This window comes from Leucoraja erinacea, chromosome 14, assembly GCF_028641065.1.
Source record: "Leucoraja erinacea ecotype New England chromosome 14, Leri_hhj_1, whole genome shotgun sequence".
NCBI lineage: Eukaryota > Metazoa > Chordata > Chondrichthyes > Rajiformes > Rajidae > Leucoraja > Leucoraja erinaceus.
In genome coordinates this window covers 32,462,351-32,485,906 of record NC_073390.1, presented here as the reverse complement: position 1 = coordinate 32,485,906, position 23,556 = coordinate 32,462,351, and the positions used below count along the sequence as shown (strand labels likewise).

Below are 23,556 nucleotides of genomic sequence, written 5' to 3'. Positions count from 1 at the left end.
GGGTTCAAAGGTTAACCTTTAGTGACTCCATCCATTCTCAAAGGGTTATAGAGTTGCAGAGCAGAGAAACATGTCCTTCTGCCCAGCACATTCATGCTCACCTTTTTTGAAAACTACTTCCCATTAGGCTCATTTCCCTGTGTATCTTATCTATTTCAAGTGTCCATCCAAAAATCTCTGAAAGGTAACATTGGATTTCAAGATTCCAAGCAACCACCTTTCACTCCAGGCGCGTTAGAACTTTACTTTCTTCATTCCACCAATTGTTCAGTTTACACATCCTCACTCCACCTTGGCTTGTTTACTGCCACTTGTCTATTCATGTTGAACTTGCAAAGAAATTTCCTCTTTACCTGTTGTAGCGTCAGGAACACTGACACTCACAGTAAGATAAACTTGCATATTACATTTTATTTACAATACCAAGAAAGTCCAGGACAACATGGGGGCACTATCCTTTGCTGTCACCAGCGCATGTGTGATGAAACTTACGAACTTGGGCTTTTCCCAGCAGCTCAGTCCTGGTCTTTGAAGAAGGAGGCATCCTCAAGAGGAAGCATTGCAGTCTAAGGTTTATCCTGGCAGCTCAGTTTTGGGCTTGAAGAGGCTGCATTGGCAGTCCCTGAGTATTCCTGGCAGCTCCCTGTTTACCTCAGTGTGTGGGCATCATTGTCAGTGGGCAGGAAGAGGCACTGGCAACGCAGGCTTTTCGCAACCACTCAGTCTTAGTCTCAGTAGAGGCATTGGTTAGCTGGGGTTTCTACCTGGCAACCCAGTCTTGACCAGATGGTGGCGCAGGTGGTCTCGGGTTTGTCCCAGTGGCTCAGTCTTCCTGGAAACTGTGACAGGCCAACTCAACTAGCAGGGAGGCACCTCACTTTCTCTCCCTTCCTCTTTATCTTTTTCTTCATTTTCTTTTCTCACTTTCTCTCTTTCCCCCTCAGAGCTAGAAAGCCCAGGCTGAAAGGAGTAGGCTGATGTGGTTCAGGTGTCCAATTCGATGACAGCTATTTGGACCCAGCTGTCACCAATGATGCTGGGGATTGGCCTCTCCTGGCCTGTCAGCCAGTGGTAGGGAACTGAGCCGCATCAAATGGGTGGTGTCACACTGTGTATAACACAATGGCTGGAATATTTAATAACAGCATTTTAGCAAAGGATGTCCAATGTGAGAACTATTTGAACATGATTTTAATTGTATAACACAATGGCTTAGAACATGGCGATATGTTCTAAATACCTGTTCCTTTCTATTCCAGCGCTTCTGAATATATGCTCCTTTGAGAAGTGCTGAACGCACATGTGTGACCTGCCAAGGCTTCGAGCACAATGTAGTCCAGAATGCCATTTTATATCTATCAGTCTGAATGCAATGACAACTACATAACATCAACTCAAATCCTTTGAATGTATTTGTGCCAACCATTGATAGCATGAATAAAGTATTCCATGGCAGAATTGAAGGATTTGGTGTTTAGTTGTGGCTCTCCAATAAAACATAAATAAACTCTTGCTTCTTCTGTATTTTCTTGGTTTATTTCTGGCAGTCATATTAGTGAGGTTAGTGATTCAGCTATTACAAGGGAGGTTTAAACTTTTACATGCAGAGTTTTTAAAATGAGTCGTGAAGAATGCCCCAGAAAGTGCCCTGTGTGGATGGTGTGTTATGTGAGAGTGGAGGGGTGGGGAGATTGTGGGGCTGCTACAATGGAACTGTGTCGGTCTTCACTCTCTGGGTTTTTCCTTTCTTTCACGTGGCATGTACCAGGTATCTGCAGTTGATGTAGTGATCCACCAATAGCCATCATGTCTAGTGATGGGACTTTTTACAATGTCTATTATGTAGTGTGTAAACATATGATAGTATTGTATAGTATTTAAACACATGGTACTTACATAGGATAGTCTTTCTACGCCAGTTTCTTCTGCAGTGGATTTCATGCACTCATATGTTCTTGGAGTGGAATCACACCATTCTGACCTTCTCTGCCATTCAAATCTTCTCTGCCATTCAAATCATTCTTCTGCCTTCAGTTTTCCCCTGAAGACTCCAGTTTCCTGTCACACCCCAGAGCTGCGATGGCAGTAGGTTAACAGGTTAACCGCCGAGCTTCACAGCCGTGTGTCTCGGGTTTCTTAAACGTTGTCTCCACTCCTTCTCCCCCCTTCTCCCCCCTCTTCCCCCTCCTCTTTTAAAGGACTTGCCATACACTGTGCTTTAGCCGGGTTTTTTTTTTATCAGTCATTAACATGAAATAAGAACCTGAAGGAGTGATCTAGAAGGTTATAATAACCCAGCTGATTCTTGTGACAAGAAACGGATGACACAAAGCTGAGTAGCAGTGTGAGCTGCGAGGAGGATACTATGAGGCTGCAGTGTGACTTGGGTGAGTGGGCAGATGCTTGGCAGATGCAGAATAAAGTGGATAAATGTGAGGTTATCCGCTTTGGTGGCAAAAACAAGAAGGCAGATTATTATCTGAAGTGTCAGATTTGGAAAAGGGGAGGTGCAACGAGACCTGGTGTCCTTGTCACTGAAAGTAAACATGCAGGTACAACAGGCAGTGAAGAAAGCTATTCATAGTTGGCCTTCATAGCGAGAGGATTTGAGTATATGAGCAAGGAAGTTCTGCAGTAGTTGTGCAGGGCCTTGGTGAGACCTCACCTGGAGTATTGTGTGCAGTTTTGTTCTCCTAATTTGAGGAAGAACATTTTTGCTATTGAGGGAGTGCAGCGTTAATTCCCGGGATGGTGGGACTGACATATGATGAAAGAAAGGATCAACTTGCCTTGTATTCACTGGAATTTTGAAGGATGAAAGGGTTCTTATAGAAACATTTACATTTCTTAAGGGATTGGACAGACTAGATGCAGGGAAATTGTTCCCCATGTTGGGGGAGTCCAGAACCAGGTTGTCACAGTTTAAGTATAGGGGGTAGGCCATTTAGGACTAAGATGAGGAAAAACGTTTTCATGCAGAGAGATATGAATCTGTGGAATTCTCTGCCACTGGATGTATTTAAGAGAGTATTAGATATGGCTCTTAGAGCTAATGGAATCAATGGATATGGGGAGAATGCAGGAATAGGGTACTGATTTTGGATGATCAGCCATGATAACATTGAATGGCAGCTGGCTAGAAGGGCCAAATAGCCTTCTTCTGCACCTATTTTCTATGTTTCTTGTTTTATTTTTTTATTTTATTAATTTTTATTTGCAGCAATTGTACAAAGAGAAAATAATCTAAAAGATCAAACTTCAAACGGTAATAAAATAAAGATCAAACCTCAAACGGTAAGTTTTCGTTTAATCTTTCTAATTATGGTGGGAAGTTTATTTTAAACAAAGAGGAATACTTTCTAGTCAGGTAAATTCCAAGATATCTAAATTTTTCAGTAACGATTCTGAAAGGAAATTGTTGATGTTGAGAAGGGTCTTGTTCTTTTATTGGCATGATTTCACTTTTGTTCCAATTCTGTATCCAGAAAAAGAACAATTTTTTTCTATAATGTTTAAAACATTCGGAATACTAACTTGGGGATTAGTAATGTATAAAGGTACATCATCTGCATATTAAAAAAATCATTGGAGGTATCAATTCAATTCAATTCAAAGCACTTTATTCATCCCCGAGGGGCAATTTAAAAAGGCGCATTACAGTAGCTTTTTTAAAAAGGGACACAATCAACAAACATAAGCAGCACGCATACTGCACAATCAACCAGCACACGCATTTCACAGACACATTGCACAATCACACAACACACACCGCACATCAACATTCAACACATAGCAATAGTTTTAAAGTGCTTCCTAAGTGCTTCAATTAAAAAGTGCATATAGAAGGTTATTTCATTTCATATGTTCATGAGTCAGTGATCAGCATTAAAAAGCTGGACAGCCCTGGGGATGAAGGTTGCCTTCCTCCTCTGTGTCCGGCAACCCGGACAGCGGAGTCTGCGTCCTGAGGGGAGCCACTCAAACTCAGGAAACAGGATGTGAGAGGGGTCCTGAAGAATCCTGCGTGTTAACTTTACAGACTGTTGGTCGCATAGGGCAGTGAGAGTTCGGACGGGTTGCTCAATTATTTTTGAGCAGACCTTGACCACATTCAACAGGCGGTTTCTGTTTTGCAAGGTGATGGAGTGGAACCAGCTAGTGAAAGAGAAGGTTATTACATTTTCAATGAATGCGTAGTAGAATGTAGTGAGAATGTCTTTGTTAATCCCAAATGACCAGCTTCCTGAGTAGGTACTGTCTCTGATGGCACTTTTTAAGGATTTCCTCTATGTTAGAGGAAAACCTTAGCAGGTTGTCGAAGGCTGTTCCCAGGTATTTGTATACCTCCACTATCTCCACTGGCTCCTGCTGGATGATAGTGATAGTATATTTGGTATTATATCCATAAATGCCTGAATGGGACCTGATACTCTTGGAAAGGGGTTTATGGCTAAAGCAAATAACATTGGGGAAAGAGCATATCCTTGTCTGTTACCCCTAGATAAATAAAATTTAGGTGAAAGCATTTGATTTGTCAATATCCTAGCTATTAGATTAGTGTATAAAAGTTTCACCCATAAAGTTAAATTTTCTCCAAATTGGAATGTTTCCATCTCTGTAAAAAATATAAGACCGTTCCACTTCTGCATCTGGAGAAATAATTGTTAGATCTTCATTTGGCATTCTCTGCGAATATATTATCTTAAACAAATGTCTCAAATTATAAAATGAGTGTTGTTTGATCTGAAAGTATTTATTTACCGATAACTAGGCTTAATCCACGAGCGAAAGTCTTAGCTAGTATCTTCTGATCCGTATTTAAAAGAGCTATTGCCCTATAGGATCCAGGCTCCTCGAGATTTTTATATATTTTGGAATTAATGTAATAGTTGATTAAGCAGGTTTTTGTGGTAAAGTCTGTTCTTTAAATGCATGAAAGGGCCATGTTTCTATGTTTCTGAATTCCCTCCTGTGTTTTCCTAAAATCTACGAATGCAGTAAAACAAAGAATCACATACATAAGATGAATTTCACTCCATGCCACTTGGCCCGTTATCTGACCTCTGACCAAAAGGATATCTCATCTCATTTGATTATATTCCCCTCAAATTGCTGAAATAAAAATTGAGCAGGAAATAAAAACTATGAGATCAATTTGCAGTGATGTGGCCATTCTGGTGTCATCAATGATTTCCACAGCTACAAGTTAACCTCTTTTCCAGTGTTCCATCTGGGCCCCACAGTACCACACCTTCAAATCGTGCCAGCATGCCCCTCTTGCACACACTGACTATGCTGGGATGATAGGTACAGTGATTTTCTGTGATTGTGGAGACTTCAGTTCTTCCTTCAAAATGCATGGAGTTTGCCCTGCACCAGCTGTGGTGATTAAGAGACCACCTCGGGTGTACAGACAATGGGTCTGCAACATTTTGCCACAAAAGATTTCTGCCGAGGGTTTGCTACAGCGTTGGAGTACATCCCTTTATGTGCATTACTTGTCAGGTGGATCAGACTGTCTTCATTTAAATCCACTTGTGCATAAGCATGCGGACTAACCTTGTTTCATAAAATAACGAAATTAACACAATTTAACATTGTTTTGGACAATTAACAAAAAATCTATCGCCACAATCACAGCATGATATTGCAGTGGTTTATTTGCACCCATGTACATGCCGTATTGTGGTCTAAGGTTAGATGCAAATGGACTGAAACCCATTGAAGGCAAGACTGTTGCTGTCACATTGCTGTGTGGTTTCCTTGGTTGTTAAACCAGAATTAAGCACAATCCTGGTTTTGAAGTTCCTGGTGTCCTGCTGATATTATGAGTGTTGGAGCCAACCAGTACTCCCAGCATTTCTTAAGATGGCCCCTCAAATAAACACTAGCCTAGCAGGAACCCATTAGGTTCATGCAAATTCTGTCATGATGCCAGACAAGGTAATTGTGGGAATCACGATTCCAGAAGCTATAAGTCCACCTTGCTATCTTTAATTTTTTACTAATCTATTACACAGGGGGTGGATCACATCTGACAGAGTGGGACTTCGTGCCTTCCGCAGTTGTAGGGATCTTTTAATTGTGATTTCCAGCACAGATTCCAGACTGAAGGAGTCATCACAAATCTCAAGGACACTCTTTCATTCACGGCAGTTGTACAGTGCGTGTTTTGGCTGATTACAAAGAAAATACAAAATCAAAAATTATCTTTTTTTTAAGACAGCCCTGAATGCTCAAGGCTGCTAAAGCCCAGCTGAACTGTAACTTTAGACTAATTTCCTGATTTGAACTGAAGATGTGTAGCTGGTGTCTAGTTACAGCTTCATGTTGACAGATGCTGCTATGTTAACCCATACTGTGCAACCCATTAAGTGAGAACGAAATCCTTCTGCTCATTGACCTGGATTTTCATCCAATTTGGCTCTCCCACTAATTACTTTTTGACCCAATTGTCAAAGGCAGAGACTTTAGACTAAGGCTAGTTTAGCCTTCCAGCCAATAGACAATAGATGCAAGAGTAGACCATTCGGCTGATCATCCCCAATCAGTACCCCATTCCTGATTTCTCCCCATATCCCCCGACCTCTATTTTTAAGAGCACTATCTAGCTCTCTCTTCAAAGCATCCAGAGAACCTGCCTCCACCTCCCTCTGAGGCAGAGAATTCCATAGATTTACCACTCTCTGTGAGAAAAAGTGTTTCCTCGTCTCCGTTCTAAATAGCTTACCCCTTATTCTTAAACTGTGGCCCCTGGTACTGGACTCCCCCAACATCGGGAACATGTTTCCTGCCTAGTGCGTGTCCAAACCCTTAACAATCTTATATATTTCAATGAGATGCCCTCTCATCCTTCTAAACTCCAGAGTGTACAAGCCCAGCTGCTCCATTCTCTCAGCATATGACAGTCCCACCATCCCGGGAATTAACCTTGTAAACCTACGCTGCACTCTCTCAATAGCATGACTGTCCTTCTTCAAATTAGAACATTTCCAGATAAATGAATAAGATCATAAGCTCATTAGGAATGGGAGTAGAATTAAGCCGTTCGGCCCATCAAGTCTAATCCGCCATTCAATCATGGCTGATCTCGCTCTCCCTCCTAACCCCATTTCCTGCCTTTTCCCCATAACCTCTGACACCTGAATGAAAGTGAAAAATGTAGATGTGGGGAATAGTGCAATGTTGTAGCTACAGCACAGAACACTGGCCACAAAAGACAGTAGATTGTGATGAGTGCAGAGGAATAACACATGGCTGTGATTGCAGGTCTGGGTGAGGCCGTGGTTGAAGAAAAGGAGAGCAGTGGAAATCATAAAGGGCATCACCTGAAGATTTTGCAGTGGAGCGGTGAAATCTAGGCAGAAGAGACTGAAGGTATTGTAAAAGGAGGACAGCTGGAGGAACTCAATGATCGTGCAGTATCTTGTGCGGGGAAATAGACAGTTAATGTTTCAGGTCAGGATCGTTCATCCACACTGGACAGACCACATGTCGGCTTGAGAACCTTAATTTAGGTTGCGACAGTCAATGATTCAGATCTACATGAAGGGTCTCGACCAGGAACGTTGACTGTCCATTCCCCTCCACAGATGCTGCCTGACCTGCTGAGTTCCTCCAGCTGCTCTCCTTTTTTTCAGATTCCAGCATCTCTAGTGCCTCATAAATGTTGACCCAATGTGAGAGAACACCCATTATTCAAGTGGTGACTGACTCCTAAGACCTTGTGGGTCCAGGCTTATTCATATCCATCATGGCAACTTCAACCAGGTTACCTTTATGCAACCTGGCTGTCTGCTGAGATTTGGCAAAGGAAAGTGAGTCAGGGAGGGGTGCGTACTTGGCAAGAGTAGAGGCCCCAAGCAGTGGTTCATGCCATTCGCTTGGGCTTTGCTGAAACACAGATTGGTGAATGATATGGGAGGACAATGCAGACAGGCAGGCAGAGACCAGGGTTTGGTGGGTCTGTTACAACACACAAGTCCATGGTGTGTTAGTGACTGACAGGTATCCATGTGTGGCACGGTGGCACAGCAGAGGAGATGTTGCTTTGCAGAGCCAGAGGCCCAGGTTTGATGCAAACTATGGGTGCTGCAAGGAGCTTGTACGTTCTCCCTGTGACCACGTGGATTTTCTCTGGGGGCTCCAGTTTCCTCCCACATGCCAAAGACAGAACATTCCTGTCCACTGGAATATGTCATCCGAGCAGTTCCTCATGGAAAAGTGTGCATGGAGCACTTCTTGCTTGTAGTCACTGAGATAAATCTTTGTATTGAACGTCCTCAAGACACAGCAGAATAAAGAGCAGGTGAATCCTGTTGGGTGGCATAGAATGTGGATGGGATTGGAGAGCACCATATCAAATCCAACTTCTCCCATTGTGTACCCCTTAGAAAACATTCTCTTCTACCTCAGAGGCTGCAGATGGTTAAAATGTAATTTTCACATTCGCTATCATCATGTTCTACAAGCTCATCAGAAGCCCCCAAGGAAATTCAGGCAGTCACAGGGAGAATGTGCAAACTCCACATGGACAGCACCAGAGGTGAGGATTAAACACAGAACGCAGGGGTTGCACGGTGTTTTTCATTCAGATACAAAGAGTAGATCTGGACGACACATGGAGCAGCTAGTGGGGCTTTTTGCCGCACAATTCTAGACACCTATGGTGCTGTGTGTGTGGTGTTTGCATGTTCTCGCTGTGACTGCATGGGTTTCACCTGGGAGGTTTGGTTTCCTTCCATATGTTAAGTCACGTGGTTTAGTAGATTAATAGGCCGCTGTAAAATGTAGGTGATATTGGAAGGAGCAGGAGACATTTTTAACAGCAACTTGAATGTTGCTCTGAATTACAGGCTTGACTGCAATAGATGGTGGATTGAGTCACGGAGTCATACATCATGGAATCAGCCCCTTTGACCCAACTCCTTCATGGCAATCAAAATGCCCTGCCTAATCTAGTCCCATTTGTCCCCATTTAGGCCATATACTTCTAAACCGTTCTGCGTTTGGTCCATATCACTCCAAACCTTTTCAGAGATGTTTACACTCTTGGTCTTCAGGATGTAACTCACATGGTGAACAAAGAATAGTTCATTGCAAGCCAGTCTTTATTAATAGTGCAGGCATTCAATCATGCATTATCCAAATGACTCTGCATTTAACTCATAGTGCTAGCTTGTTATTCATCACATTAAATTAGGGCCACCACCCTTTGTGTAAATAAGTTAGCCCTCAGTTTGTTATTAAATCTTTCCCTCTTCACCTTAAACCCATGTCCTCTGATTCTTGATTCCCCTACTTTGGGCAAAAGACTTTGCATTTACCTGATCTATTTCCCTCGGACCACTATTAGAACACCCCTCATCTTCCTCCACTCCAAAGAATAAACACCCCTCAACCACTCCATTTTGCTCAGGCCCTCAAGTCCTGGCAACATCCTCATAAATTTATTCAGTACCATTTCCAGCTTGACAGCATTTTTCCTATAACATTGTAACCAAAACTGAACACAATATTCCAAATCCTCAATAAAAAATATGAAAAAAAGAAAATCAATCAATAGCCTCAAATCAGAAAGGGTTAAGTACCTAACAAAAAAAAACATACAAAGGACAAAGGAACATGGTTGAGTGCTTACAGAATTGCCAAAAGAAAGCTGAAAGATTGCCTCCCTATGTAAAAAATATGTGACATTTAAAATTTCTCATCCCAATACAGATTACCAGAAATTGCATCATTTTTGTGATTCAAGATAATATTTTGCAAGTTGAAAGAGAGGACGGAATGTTCTGGAATAGGTGTATAATGAGTTTGCATTCTAGTGTCACACCCAAACATCCCTACACAGGGCAAGTGGACTTCAAACTTAAATAGCTAAAGCCAAAAAAAACAGAGAAAGAATAGTTGAATAAATTAAATAAATAAAATGTTTGATGCAATCAGGGTAACCAAAAGACTAGGATGAAACATAGAGAACCAAATGATAGGAAATATGTTATCTAAATGCCCAAACAATATTGTTTGTACTTATTAAATTAACGATTGTCTATAATTAGTAGGACATCCCCTTCAAATTCCCTTGGAGATTATACTCTGTTCCTTCTCTGCATTCCTTGTGAGTTAAACAAAGGTGTATTTGTAGGTAGCACAGGGGGGTTGAGTTTAGGTAAATGTACCTATGAAATATAACCCAAGCAGACCAATGTCAGTGGATCTCATTCTGTCAGCTTTGTAAATCCTAGACTATATAACCATATAACCATATAACAATTACAGCACGGAAACAGGCCATTTCGACCCTTCTAGTCCGTGCCGAACACATATTCTCCCCTAGTCCCATATACCTGCGCTCAGACCATAACCTTCCATTCCTTTCCCATCCATATAACTATCCAATTTAGTTTTAAATGATAAAAACGAACCTGCCTCCACCACCTTCACTGGAAGCTCATTCCACACAGCCACCACTCTCTGAGTAAAGAAGTTCCCCCTCATGTTACCCCTAAACTTCAGTCCCTTAATTCTCAAGTCAGCAAACAACCCAAATGTTCTGCAACAAACTTCTGCACAGCAGATTTTTGACTGAACCACGGAATCTCTCTATTCCATTTTAGCAAGATGATTTATCTGCGCACTGTTATACTCGCTGCAAGTATTTGTGAGTATTATGGTTGCTTTGCTGGAATTTTAATTGATGCTATTTTTCCACATGGGTCATTCATTGCCAGATATAAAGAAACATCCTAATTTGTTAGTTCCTTAGTTAAATATGAATCTCCTTTATTACAATGATCCAGAATAAACAATTGAAGCAAGGCTCACTCAGCTGGATGTCGGAGTCATATGAAGGATAGCAGATGAGCTTTTTCTGGTGTCCCATTTAAAAATATTTCCTCATCCAACATCACTAAGACGGATGAAATGTTCACATTTCATTTCTGTTTATGGATACTGGCCATATTTGGGTGATGTTTTACTATTTACTATGCTAAAGCACCATTTCAAAAACATTTTACGGTTCGCATTGTGTTAGGCTGAACATCAAGAGAGTAATTTCTCTTCATGCGTGATGCATGCCCAATGGAGGGCATAGGACGGCCCAGTGCATAATCTCATCTACGGAGGTCAATTTAAAAACAAATCTAGCTACCTTAGGTGGCTTTTTTGTAATTTATCACTTTTTTGAGAAATTACATTCACTTTTTTTGTTTATTCACAATTATGTGTTGTATGACTTAATAATTTTTATGTACACTTTATTTTATGTTTTTCTCTTTCCCTTAATTATGTTTAATAGTGTCAGGAGATGTAAAACTACTGTAGAAATTATGAAGGACAACTCTGGATTCGGGATTCCGAGGTACTTGGCTGCATCACATGAATCATACAGTCTGGTAATAATAGCCAATGCAAGATAATAGTCGAATAAATATCGGAGGTCTCACCTTCTGTAGTTGGAACATCAGAGGTGCGAATGAGCCAATTAAGAGGGGTAAAATTCTGGCACAATTAAAATCATTAAATATGGATATTGCTTTCCTACAAGAGACACATTTGAAACAACAAACTCAGATCAGATTAAGGGAAAATTGGATAGGTCAAACCTATTACTCCTCATTCACCTCTAAAGCAAGAGGCACGGCCATTATAATTCGGAAGGGTATACCTTTTAAATTAAAGAAATCCATATCTGATAAAGAGGGAAGATATGTTATAGTCACGGGAGAAATTTACAATACACCATAAACTATGATAAATATTTACGCGCCTAATTTTGATAACCCACAATTTTTTTAGGAAAATAATAGATTTAATCGCAGAGCATAATTTTCAAAATATAATAATGGGGGGAGATTTCAACTGTGTTATAGACCCATACTTAGATAAATCAATAAAGCTAGGGAAGCGTCTCGTTAAAACTAAGACCTGTGAATTTTTAAATACTTATATAAAAAATAATAACATAGCTGATGTTTGGAGAATAGCAAATCCAAGTGGTAGGGAATACTCACTTTATTCATCAGTTCACAAAACTTATTCGCGAATTGACTATTTCTTATTGGCCACAAAATTGATCCCGTATACGAATAAACCATCATATCATAATAGTATTATTTCTGATCACTCACCATTGACTTTTATACTTAAAATTGAGGGAATGCCGAGTATAAAACCTTTTTGGAGATTCAATGCACACATATTAAATAACCCGCAGGGTTACGAGTATATAAAAGAACAAACAAAACTTTTTTTCGAAATAAATGACACGTCGGGTATTTCTGCACCGCTATTATGGGAAACCTTCAAGGCATATATTCGCGGTGTCATAATCTCTTACCAAAGTTTTCAAAATAAGGAAAATAAAAGAGAACTTCAGCGGATAGAACAGAAAATAAAATTACTAGAACTGGACAATGCAACTGACCCAACCATAAATAAACATAATAAGATAACTTTATTGAAATATAAAGTCAATAGAATACTATCGGCTAGAGTAATAAGATTATTCCAAATTACAAAACAAGCACACTTCGAATTTGGGGATAAGCCACATAAACTACTTGCGAGGCAACTGAAGCAACGAGAAAAGGAAAAAACTATTACTAAAATTAAATCGGATAAGGGTGAGTTTCTAACATTGTCTAAGGATATTAATAAGAGGTTTGCCCAATTTTATCATAATTTATATACATCTAAAATAAATACAGATGTAAGTAAAATTACAAATTTTTTAGATAATTGCAAGCTCCCAAAATTGGATAGTTTAGAACAAGAGCAATTAGGAGCACGGATTACTAGTGAAGAAATAAAACAAGTAATAAACTCACTGAAAAATGGGAAGACTCCATATATGCAGGCTTATACTGAAAATAAACTACCAGAAACCCTAGCAGAAGCAACAATAACACTTATACCAAAAAAAGATAAAGATTTAGATGAACCGGGTTCTTATAGAGCTATTTCACTTCTAAATTTCACACAGAGAGTGGTGAATCTCTGGAACTCCCTGCCACAGAGGGTAGTTGAGGCCAGTTCATTGGTTATATTTAAGAGGGAGTTAGATGTGGCCCTTGTGGCTAAGGGGATCAGAGGGTATGGAGAGAAGGCAGGTACGGGATACTGAGTTAGATGATCAGCCATGATCATATTGAATGGCGGTGCAGGCTCGAAGGGCCGAATGGCCTCTTCCTGCACCTAATTTCTATGTTTCTATGTTTCTAAATACGGATCAGAACATTTTAGCAAAGATTCTAGCTAGAAGGCTAAATAATTATATTAACAATTTAATAAATACGGATCAAACGGGATTTATACCCAAAAGACAATTATTTAATAATTTGAGAAGGCTTTTCAATATAATGTACTCTCATAATGAGGACAATGAAGATATTTCAGTTGTCACGCTGGATGCAGAGAAGGCATTTGATCAAGTAGAATTGCAGTATTTATACAAGGTACTCCAAAAATTTAATACGGGAGAGAATTTTATTAGATGGGTTAAACTACTTTACGATAGACCTACGGCAAGAATATTAACTAACAATACGCTATCTCCAAAATTTTACTTATCAAAGGGTAATAGGCAAGGGTGTGCCTTATCACCATTGCTATTTGCCCTTATGATAGAACCGCTGGCCGAAAGGAAATCATCCGAATATTCACGGATATAACAGCAAGGACTCAAAGAATAAAATTTCATTATATGCTGATGATATCCTTTTATATATTACTAATACACAAATGAGTATACCCATCTTATTAACACTAATTGAGGAATTTGGGTCTTTTTCAGGATATAGAATAAATTGGAATAAAAGCAAAATTATGTCTTTAAAACCACAGGATTCGAGACACTTACTAAAATTCCCCTTCAAAATTGCAACAGAAAAATTCAAATATCTGGGTATTCAAATTACGAGAAGACACAAATCATTATTTAGTGCCAATTTTATACCACTATTAAATAAACTGAATGATACGATTAAATTTTGGAAAACGCTTCCGCTCTCATTGATAAGTAGAATTAACGCTATAAAAATGACTTTCTTACCACAATTAATATATTTGTTTCAAGCGATCCCAATATATATTCCAAAATATTTTTTCAAGAAACTAGATTCCACTATCACTAATTTTATATGGGACTACAGAACACATGAACTTTATGTATTACTAACTTTATGTATTACTACTGGGCAGTGTATTATGTATTACTACTGGGCAGTGCATATTACGAACATAATGTACTGGCTGGATAGTTCCACTCAGCAGTTGGAGTGGATAAGAATGGAGAAAGAGGAGTGCTATCCGCACGATATAGGAACGATCCTGCTCTCACCGATAAAATTGAATAGTATAATATATAAGAAGAACCCCATTATTCACAATATAATAAGAATTTGGAAACAAATAAAAGTATCCTTGAAATTAAATAATTTATCAGTAATAACATCACTATTGAACAACCCCGAATTCAAACCTTCTCTAATCGACAACACATATCAACAATGGGATAGACTGGGGATTAGGAAAGTAGGGGATATGTATGAAGTGGGCAAACTGTTATCATTTCAACAATTAAAATTAAAATTTAAATTGAAGGATAATCAATATTTTAAATATATACAGGTATGTGACTTTATGAAGAAATATACACATAGATTTCAAACTATATTTTTAGACCCTTTAGAAGAAGCAATGAATATTAAGGCTGATTCACAAAAATTAATATCATACTTTTATAATAATATATTAAATAGAGAATCACCCACAACAGAAGCACTAAGGGAAGATTGGGAACATGAGCTAATGATAAAGATCTCGAAGGATAGATGGGAAAAGTATTTGATGAATACACATAACTGTTCTATTAATGCAAGACATAATTTAATTCAATTCAAATTATTACATAGACTATATTATTCAAAAACGAGGTTGAATAAATTTTATCCAAACGTCTCTCCCAGATGCGATAAATGTTTGTTTCAAAACGCTAATATAACACATTCATTTGTAGGATGTACAAAGTTGAATAAATTTTGGAGTGATATATTTGATATATTTACAAAGCTTTTCAAGTCAAGAATAGAACCCAAAACGGAATGGATTATATTTGGAATAATAGGAGAAGATATCAATTTAAATAAAGACCAAAATGTTTTTTTTAATTATGGGTTAATAATTGGAAAGAAATTGATACTTAAATTTTGGAAAAATACAACCATACCAACTGTTAAAATGTGGATTAGGAATATGATGGACATAGCATGCCTTGAAGAAATGAGACTCCGACTAATAGATAAATATGACCAATTCTTAAGGAGTTGGTCTCCTTTCATCGACTTTTTGGAATCATGTGATGCAGCGGTACTGTAAAGATTGCTGATTTCAGTTCATGACGCGGATAGATCTACATCTCCGAATACAGATTTGAAAAATTCTCTTTTAAGGGGCCTTCTCTTCTATTTCAGATTCAGATTCAGATTCAGATTCAATTTAATTGTCATTGTCAGTGTACAGTACAGAGACAACGAAATGCATTTCTACTCTCCACTTTTTCTTTTTCTTTTTTCTTTTTTATATACACACTTCACGTTTTTCTACTCTCTACCATCTATTTTTCCACTTTTTCCTCTTTCTATTGTTTTCTTTTTCTTGTCTTGCTTACTTCCTTCTCATAACATAAAACTAGAGGTTGTACATAGAATGGATTACGGTATTACATAGTTGGCACCTAAAATTAGGTTCCACTGTACTGTTTTGTACTGTATTAACTTTGAACAAAATAAACAAAACAAAAAAAAAAGATTTACATGGGACCCAGGTCCATTTCACATGCTAATGGATTATTATATGTATTTTTATGAGTTTGTTAATTTCTAAGCTGATCTTTTCTGCAGAACAAAGCAAAAAATCTATTATTTATCTTTTTCCAGTTCATCCTCAGCTAGATACAGCAAAATAATACAGGTGCACAACCTTTTATCCGACGATCCAAATAACGAAAACCTCCGAATAGCGACACTTTTTTGGTCCTTGAAGAAAGGTCCTTGAAAACGTTCACCGAGGGCGGCCCGCAGAGGTGACAGCGGAACCTCCGGTCGGTCCTTGAAGAAAGGGGAACTAAATCCCCATTCATAAAAGAGAAGATGAGGGTATATTGCGCGGGAGGGTTAATAATTGACAATATGCTGCTACCTGCCAGCTAGACTCACGATACACAGTGTATCGTGAGTCTTGCGTGGGAACTTTTTAACAGCGTGCAGGCAACAGTAGATTGTCGCTCCCTTCAGTTTCACCCCACCTACACCCAGTCTGCTCCCCGGCCATGTGTGTGACCCCTTCCCTCCCCTCTCCAGCTCCCCGCTCATTGCACCGGCGCGGGGGCTTTGCACTGTCTTCAAGTCGGCGATGGCTGCCAGCAGGTCAGTGCAGTCACCGGAGACGTCAGGACCAATTGGACGTCGACCACCAGGCCCACCGCAAGCACGGAGAACCCAGAGACCCACAGCCAACAGCAGCCCAGCCCAGCCCCGCTCCAACTACAGAGGAACCTGGGTTACGGATGACGGGGCGCAGCTCGGGGCGTCGTAGGGGCCCATCGGGGAGCGGGTTCCTGTTGGTCCTGACGTCTCCGGCCACCTGCCATCCTCCGGGAACTGTACCGCCCTTGCAGGAGAGTTGGGTTGTTTGCAGTTGCAGAGGGAGGGGGCAAGGGTGGTACAGTTCCCAGTCTCAGCTCCAGTCCAGGGGGGTGGCCGGAGACGTCAGGACCAACGGGACAGCGACCCCCAGGCCCACTGCAAGCACGGAGATCCCAGAGACCCACAGCCAGCAGCAACTCCAGCCCAGCCCAGCTCCAACTCCAGAGGAACGCGTAGGGGCAGAAGCTGATGGTGTGCAAGGTGTTCTTGGGGTGGCGCAGCTCGGGCTGTGGGCAAACTGCCACTTGTCGCCGTAGCGGCCCATCGGGGAGCGGATTCCTCTGGAGTTGGAGGGGGAGGGGGGTATTGTGCTGTTTGATCACCCCCTGCTATCCCAGGGACAGGGAGACACAGCGGCTTTTTAGACTGGTGGGCAATCACTTCCAAAGTTCTGCCCACACAGTCAGTACACCTCTCCTACACTGCATTTCATACAAACATTTATTCTGCAAGAAAAAACGACATTGAAGACTCAAGCTCACGACCGAGTAACTGCCTGGATCAAGGCGCAAACTCGCGACCTTGCGGATATGAGCCGAACACTCTACCACTGAGCCAGCCATTAAAGTCTACGCTAAAAAATTTCCATTCCCAAGACCGACAAATTCTGAATTACGAAAAGTGTCTGGTCCCAAGGCTTTCGGATAGAAGGTTGTGCACTTGTATTAACAACTGATTAAAAACATTACAACCAGTTGTTCAATAATAAATAAAGATATGCTTAACCGTTTCATGGACAGAATATAGACATTTGACCCATTAAGTCTACATCAACCATTGATCACATGTTCACACTAGTTCTACATTATCCCACTTTCACATCACTCCCTATACACCAGGTGCAATTTACAGTGGCCAATCAACCTACAAACACACGCATCTCTGGGATGTGGGAGGAAACTGGAGCACCTGGAGTAAAACCATGTGGTCATAGGGTTATAGAGTGGGGAAACAGGCCCTTCGGCCCAACTTGCCCATGCGAACCAACAGGCCCATTTACACTATTCCCACCTTCCTGTACTTGGTCCCTATCCCTCTAAACCTATCCTATCCAAGAACCTGTCTAAATGTTTCTTAAACATTCGATAGTACCTCTCAAATACCTCCTCCGGTAGCTCATTCCATACACCCACCACCCTTTGTGTAAATAAGTTAGCCCTCAGTTTGTTATTAAATCTTTCCCTCCTCACCTTAAACCCATGTCCTCTGATTCTTGATTCCCCTACTTTGGGCAAAAGACTTTGCATTTACCTGATCTATTTCCCTCGGACCACTATTAGAACACCTCTCATCTTCCTCCACTCCAAAGAATAAACACCCCTCAACCACTCCATTTTGCTCAGGCCCTCAAGTCCTGGCAACATCCTCATAAATTTATTCAGTACTATTTCAGATTCAGATTCAGATTCAATTTTAATTGTCATTGTCAGTGTACAGTACAGAGACAATTTCCAGCTTGACAGCATTTTTCCTATAACATTGTAACCAAAACTGAACACAATATTCCAAATCCTCAATAAAAAATATGAAAAAAAGAAAATCAATCAATAGCCTCAAATCAGAAAGGGTTAAGTACCTAACAAAAAAAAAACATACAAAGGACAAAGGAACATGGTTGAGTGCTTACAGAATTGCCAAAAGAAAGCTGAAAGATTGCCTCCCTATGTAAAAAATATGTGACACCTTTAAAATTTCTCATCCCAATACAGATTACCAGAAATTGCATCATTTTTGTGATTCAAGATAATATTTTGCAAGTTGAAAGAGAGGACGGAATGTTCTGGAATAGGTGTATAATGAGTTTGCATTCTAGTGTCACACACAAACATCCCTACACAGGGCAAGTGGACTTCGAACTTAAATAGCCAAAGCCAAAAAAAAACAGAGAAAGAATAGTTGAATAAATTAAATAAATAAAATGTTTGATGCAATCAGGGTAACCAAAAGACTAGGATGAAACATAGAGAGCCAAATGATAGGAAATATGTTATCTAAATGCCCAAACAATATTGTTTGTACTTATTAAATTAACGATTGTCTATAATTAGTAGGAAATCCCCTTCAAATTCCCTTGGAGATTATACTCTGTTCCTTCTCTGCATTCCTTGTGAGTTAAACAAAGGTGTATTTGTAGGTAGCACAGGTGGGTTGAGTTTAGGTAAATGTACCTATGAAATATAACCCAAGCAGACCAATGTCAGTGGATCTCATTCTGTCAACTTTGTAAATCCTAGACTATATAAGGCAGCAAACAACCCAAATGTTCTGCAACAAACTTCTGCACAGCAGATTTTTGACTGAACCACGGAATCTCTCTATTCCATTTTAGCAAGATGATTTATCTGCGCACTGTTATACTCGCTGCAAGTATTTGTGAGTATTATGTTTGCTTTGCTGGAATTTTAATTGATGCTATTTTTCCACATGGGTCATTCATTGCCAGATATAAAGAAACATCCTAATTTGTTAGTTCCTTAGTTAAATATGAATCTCCTTTATTACAATGATCCAGAATAAACAATTGAAGCAAGGCTCACTCAGCTGGATGTCGGAGTCATATGAAGGATAGCAGATGAGCTTTTTCTGGTGTCCCATTTAAAAATATTTCCTCATCCAACATCACTAAGACGGATGAAATGTTCACATTTCATTTCTGTTTATGGGTACTGGCCATATTTGGGTGATGTTTTACTATTTACTATGCTAAAGCACCATTTCAAAAACATTTTACGGTTCGCATTGTGTTAGGCTGAACATCAAGAGAGTAATTTCTCTTCATGCGTGATGCATGCCCAATGGAGGGCATAGGACGGCCCAGTGCATAATCTCATCTACGGAGGTCAATTTAAAAACAAATCTAGCTACCTTAGGTGGCTTTTTTTTGTAATTTATCGCTTTTTTGATAAATTACATTCACATTTTTTGTTTATTCACAATTATGTGTTGTATGACTTAATAATTTTTATGTACACTTTATTTTATGTTTTTCTCTTTCCCTTAATTATGTTTAATAGTGTCAGGAGAGTAATTTATCTTCATGCGTGATGCATGCACAATGGAGGGCATAGGAAGATGTCCTCCGAATGTTGCCATGTTTAAAAGTGCACCACATCTTCAATTCCGCTTCGGAGTAATACCATAGATTTTGTGTACATGTCTTTAGAACTTTTATCAGTGATTGCAAGCGTGTCAGACAGCTAGAAAAAATAATTTGCAGAAAATACTGAAATTACGATAAAATATCAAAAAGATATGGGATGGGGGAACAGAATGTGCAACATATAGAAGAGAGAAGACGTAACTACACAGAATGGAGAGGGATAATATGAGGGAGGGAGGGAGGGGAGGGAGAGAGAGAGGGAGAGAGAGAGAGAGAGAGAGAGAGAGAGAGAGAGAGAGAGAGAGAGAGAGAGAGAGAGAGAGAGGGAGAGAGGGAGAGGGAGAGAGAGGGAGAGAGAGAGGGAGAGAGAGAGAGAGAGAGAGAGCGAGAGAGAGAGAGAGAGAGAGAGAGAGAGAGAGAGAGAGAGAGAGAGAGAGAGAGAGAGAGAGAGAGAGAGAGAGAGAGAGAGAGAGAGAGAGAGAGAGAGAGAGAGAGAGAATCTTTAGAACAGTGGTTAAAGAAGGGATAAGTAGAGGAAAGAAACTTGTGATAATGTAATGGAGAATACCATTGCGTACAGCACTTTTGGTGACTACTCATGACCATACAGGTGTCACCCCGTGACATATCTGTATGGTAGTGAGTTGTCGCCCAAAGAGTTGTACCTTGTTCTGGTCATCGCCGAAAAAATCCCGTAAGTGGGACAGGCCTTTTTGAGGATTAAGGAGATTTGGTATATCAACAAATACTCTCTGAGCATCTACCGGTGTATGGCAGAGAGCATATTGACTGGTTGCATCCTGGCTTGGTTTGCCCAGGAATGAAGGTGATTAACAAGAGTGGTCGGCATTGCATGGTCAATTACAGGTACTGACCTTCCCACCATTGATAGGATCTATAGAAGGCTCTGCCTCAAAAAGGCAACCGGTATCATTAATATTACACACCACCCTGGCGATGCTTTCATTTCACTCCTGTGATTGGTAAAAAAGGTATAGGGATCTGAGAACCCTGATGACCACCAGGTTCAAGAATAGCTTCTTCTCAACAACCCTCATGCTCTTAAACAGTATATAAAAATACTAACTTCAACTATGAACTATGCATTGTGTTTGGCTGCGTGAAGGACTTCAAGTATTTTGCACCAGTGATGAGGTTTTAATTTATTACATTTTGCATAGTATATATTAATTATGCGTATTGTGTTTAAAGGCCTGTTATACTGCTGCAAGTGAGAATTATTGGTATATATGACAATTAACACTCTTAATTTTTGAAGCTTGTATAATTTCTGAGCTACCTCTCTCTGAGCTAATTGCTGTCTGATGCTCTTTATCTTTTTGCAGCCCTTTTAGTTGCGGAAAACCAAATGATCACCTGGTGTACAATCTCCACAGCGGAATTATCGAAATGTACTGATTTGAAAAATGCGATGGAAGATAACTTTAAATGTATAATGAAAGACTCGGTTGAAGCTTGTTTTTCAGCTATTAAGGTAAAAATGTATTTAGACTTGTCCTAAGTGAATAACCCAAACATTTAATTACATGGGTTACTTTACCACCAGAACAGTAGATGGCACTGCTTTTTATAATTCCATCTAAACTGTGACTGTCCAGGATCAGTGAACGGAAGTCCCATCTGTGTTGGTCCCTTCCTCTAAAATAGTGAACTGTTGGTAGAAGAAACGTTCATCGGAGTGCATTCTAGAGTGTAAATTCCAGCAGGTATCTGCTCTTTGGCATGCTGAGGCGATGTTGGGAAAAAGGATTCATTATTGAGGATGTTCAATAGCCCTGGATCCAGATTGAATGTATCTCCTTAATAATATGTGAGCACTTTCCCTTTATGTTAAACTGGTTGGAATTACACATACTATTCAAAGAATTTTGTACCCTGGGAAAAAAAATGGTGAGCATTCACTTTATCCATATCTCTCTTGAATAAGTACACCTCAATAAAGTCACCTCTGAGCCACCCATGCACCACAGCAAAAAGTTCCAACCAATCAACCTCCCTATGATTCAGACCCACAAGCTCAGATAACATGCTGGCAAATCTCTTCTGCCCCCTTTCCAACTTAATGACATTTATCTATCTGTCTGTCTGTCTCTAAAACTCTGATCTTGTTATCTTCCAGTTTTGTGGTCTTTCTATTTGCTCAAAAGCCGTTCTCGATAGTGCTACGATTTTTCGCTAGTTCACTCACCGTTCCCCTGCGCTGCGAGTCCACCAAGTTTTGTTCGGATCGATTGAATGACGTAAAAGTTAGCGAGGTTTAAAAATCTTAAAAACCATGTGTGTGCAGATCGTTCTCTTCTGCCAGTCAGCGCCGCGTGAATTAGTCTCTTCCCTGTCATTCCCTCGGGCGGTCTGCTCCTTCCTGCGCCATCGCGTCTTTGCTGGAGGTGAGGATGGCCGGCGGAGGTTTCCGACCGGACATTCGAAGGGACCTGAAGCAGCCCAGCCCCAAGCAGCCCTGCCTCGAGCAGCCTCAGCCCCAAGCAGCCCAAGCCCCAAGCAGCCCAGTGTGCGAGACCCAGTCCAGCCCAGAGTCGGTGACCCATCCCAGCCCGAAGTCCAAGATGTTGCCGATGTCGCCAAATGGAAAGCAGAGACACTGATCCCGGCGGAGGAGAATGACCAGCGCTGGCTGTGAGTCCCCATTGCACCGCCAATTCCAGCCGCTACCCCTCTGGTCCCGCTCGCTGGCTCCTCCCACCCTCCCACGTGATGACCCCCTCTTCCCCATGGCTCTTCCCCGTCTTTTCTCCAAGCTCACTCCACCCCCGGCAACACACCCCTCTCCCAACAACTCCTCCCCACCTACACACCCCTCTCCCCCTCACAAGACCCTCTGCCCTCACACCGACCCGCCCATACACACACACACACACACACACACACACACACACACACACACACACACACACACACACACACACACACACACACACACACACACACACACACACACACACACACACGCACACCCCCCCCCCCCCACACACACACACACACACACACACACACACACACACACACACACACACACACACACACACACACACACACACACACACACACACACACACCTCACACGCACCCCCCCCAAACTCCCCCCCCCCGCCCCCACACACCACCCCCCCTACACACCCACCCCCACACACCTCCCAACACACCCCACCCACACACTTCCCCCTCACACACCCCCTCCTACACGCCCCCCCGGCCCCGCACACCGCCCCCTCCCCACAACCCCCCCCCCCCCACAACCCCCCCCCCCCCCACAAATCCACCTCCCCACAAACCCCCCACAAACCCCCCAGCCCCCCCAACCTCTCCACCCCAACACCCACCCCCCACAACAACCCACTGCACCCACAACCCCCTTCTGCCCCCACAACTCCCCCGCCCTTTTTTATGATGGGAGGGTAGAGAAGAGGGAATGACCAGGATGAGAAAGGTCCTTGACCATGTTGGCTGCTTTGCTGAGGCAGCGTGCATTGTAGATGGTGTTGATAGTGGGGAGGCTGGTCAACATGATGGATTGGATTAATTCACAATTCTCTGCAATTTCTTTTGTCTTGGACAGAGCTGTGATGCACCCGGATAGTATGCTTTCTACGCTGCATCTGTCAAAGTTGTTAAGAGTGATTGGAGACATCTCCTGAGGAAGTAAAGGAGATCTCCTGAGAAGTAAAGACATCTCCTGTGGAATTAAAGGCTTTGTTGTGTTTTCTTGACCCA

The 23,556-nt window shown here is 41.1% G+C and overlaps 1 protein-coding gene across 1 annotated transcript in view; it reads left to right on the top strand.

Annotated features, from left to right (window-relative positions):
- The window catches only part of LOC129703152 (serotransferrin-like), a 97,824-nt gene that overhangs the window by 44,100 nt on the left and 30,168 nt on the right, over positions 1 to 23,556 (top strand). Inside the window, exon 17 of the mRNA XM_055645319.1 lies at positions 21,153 to 21,301. Within this exon, the coding sequence (XP_055501294.1) occupies positions 21,153 to 21,301 (149 nt within the window). The remainder of the gene's footprint in view (positions 1 to 21,152; positions 21,302 to 23,556) is intronic.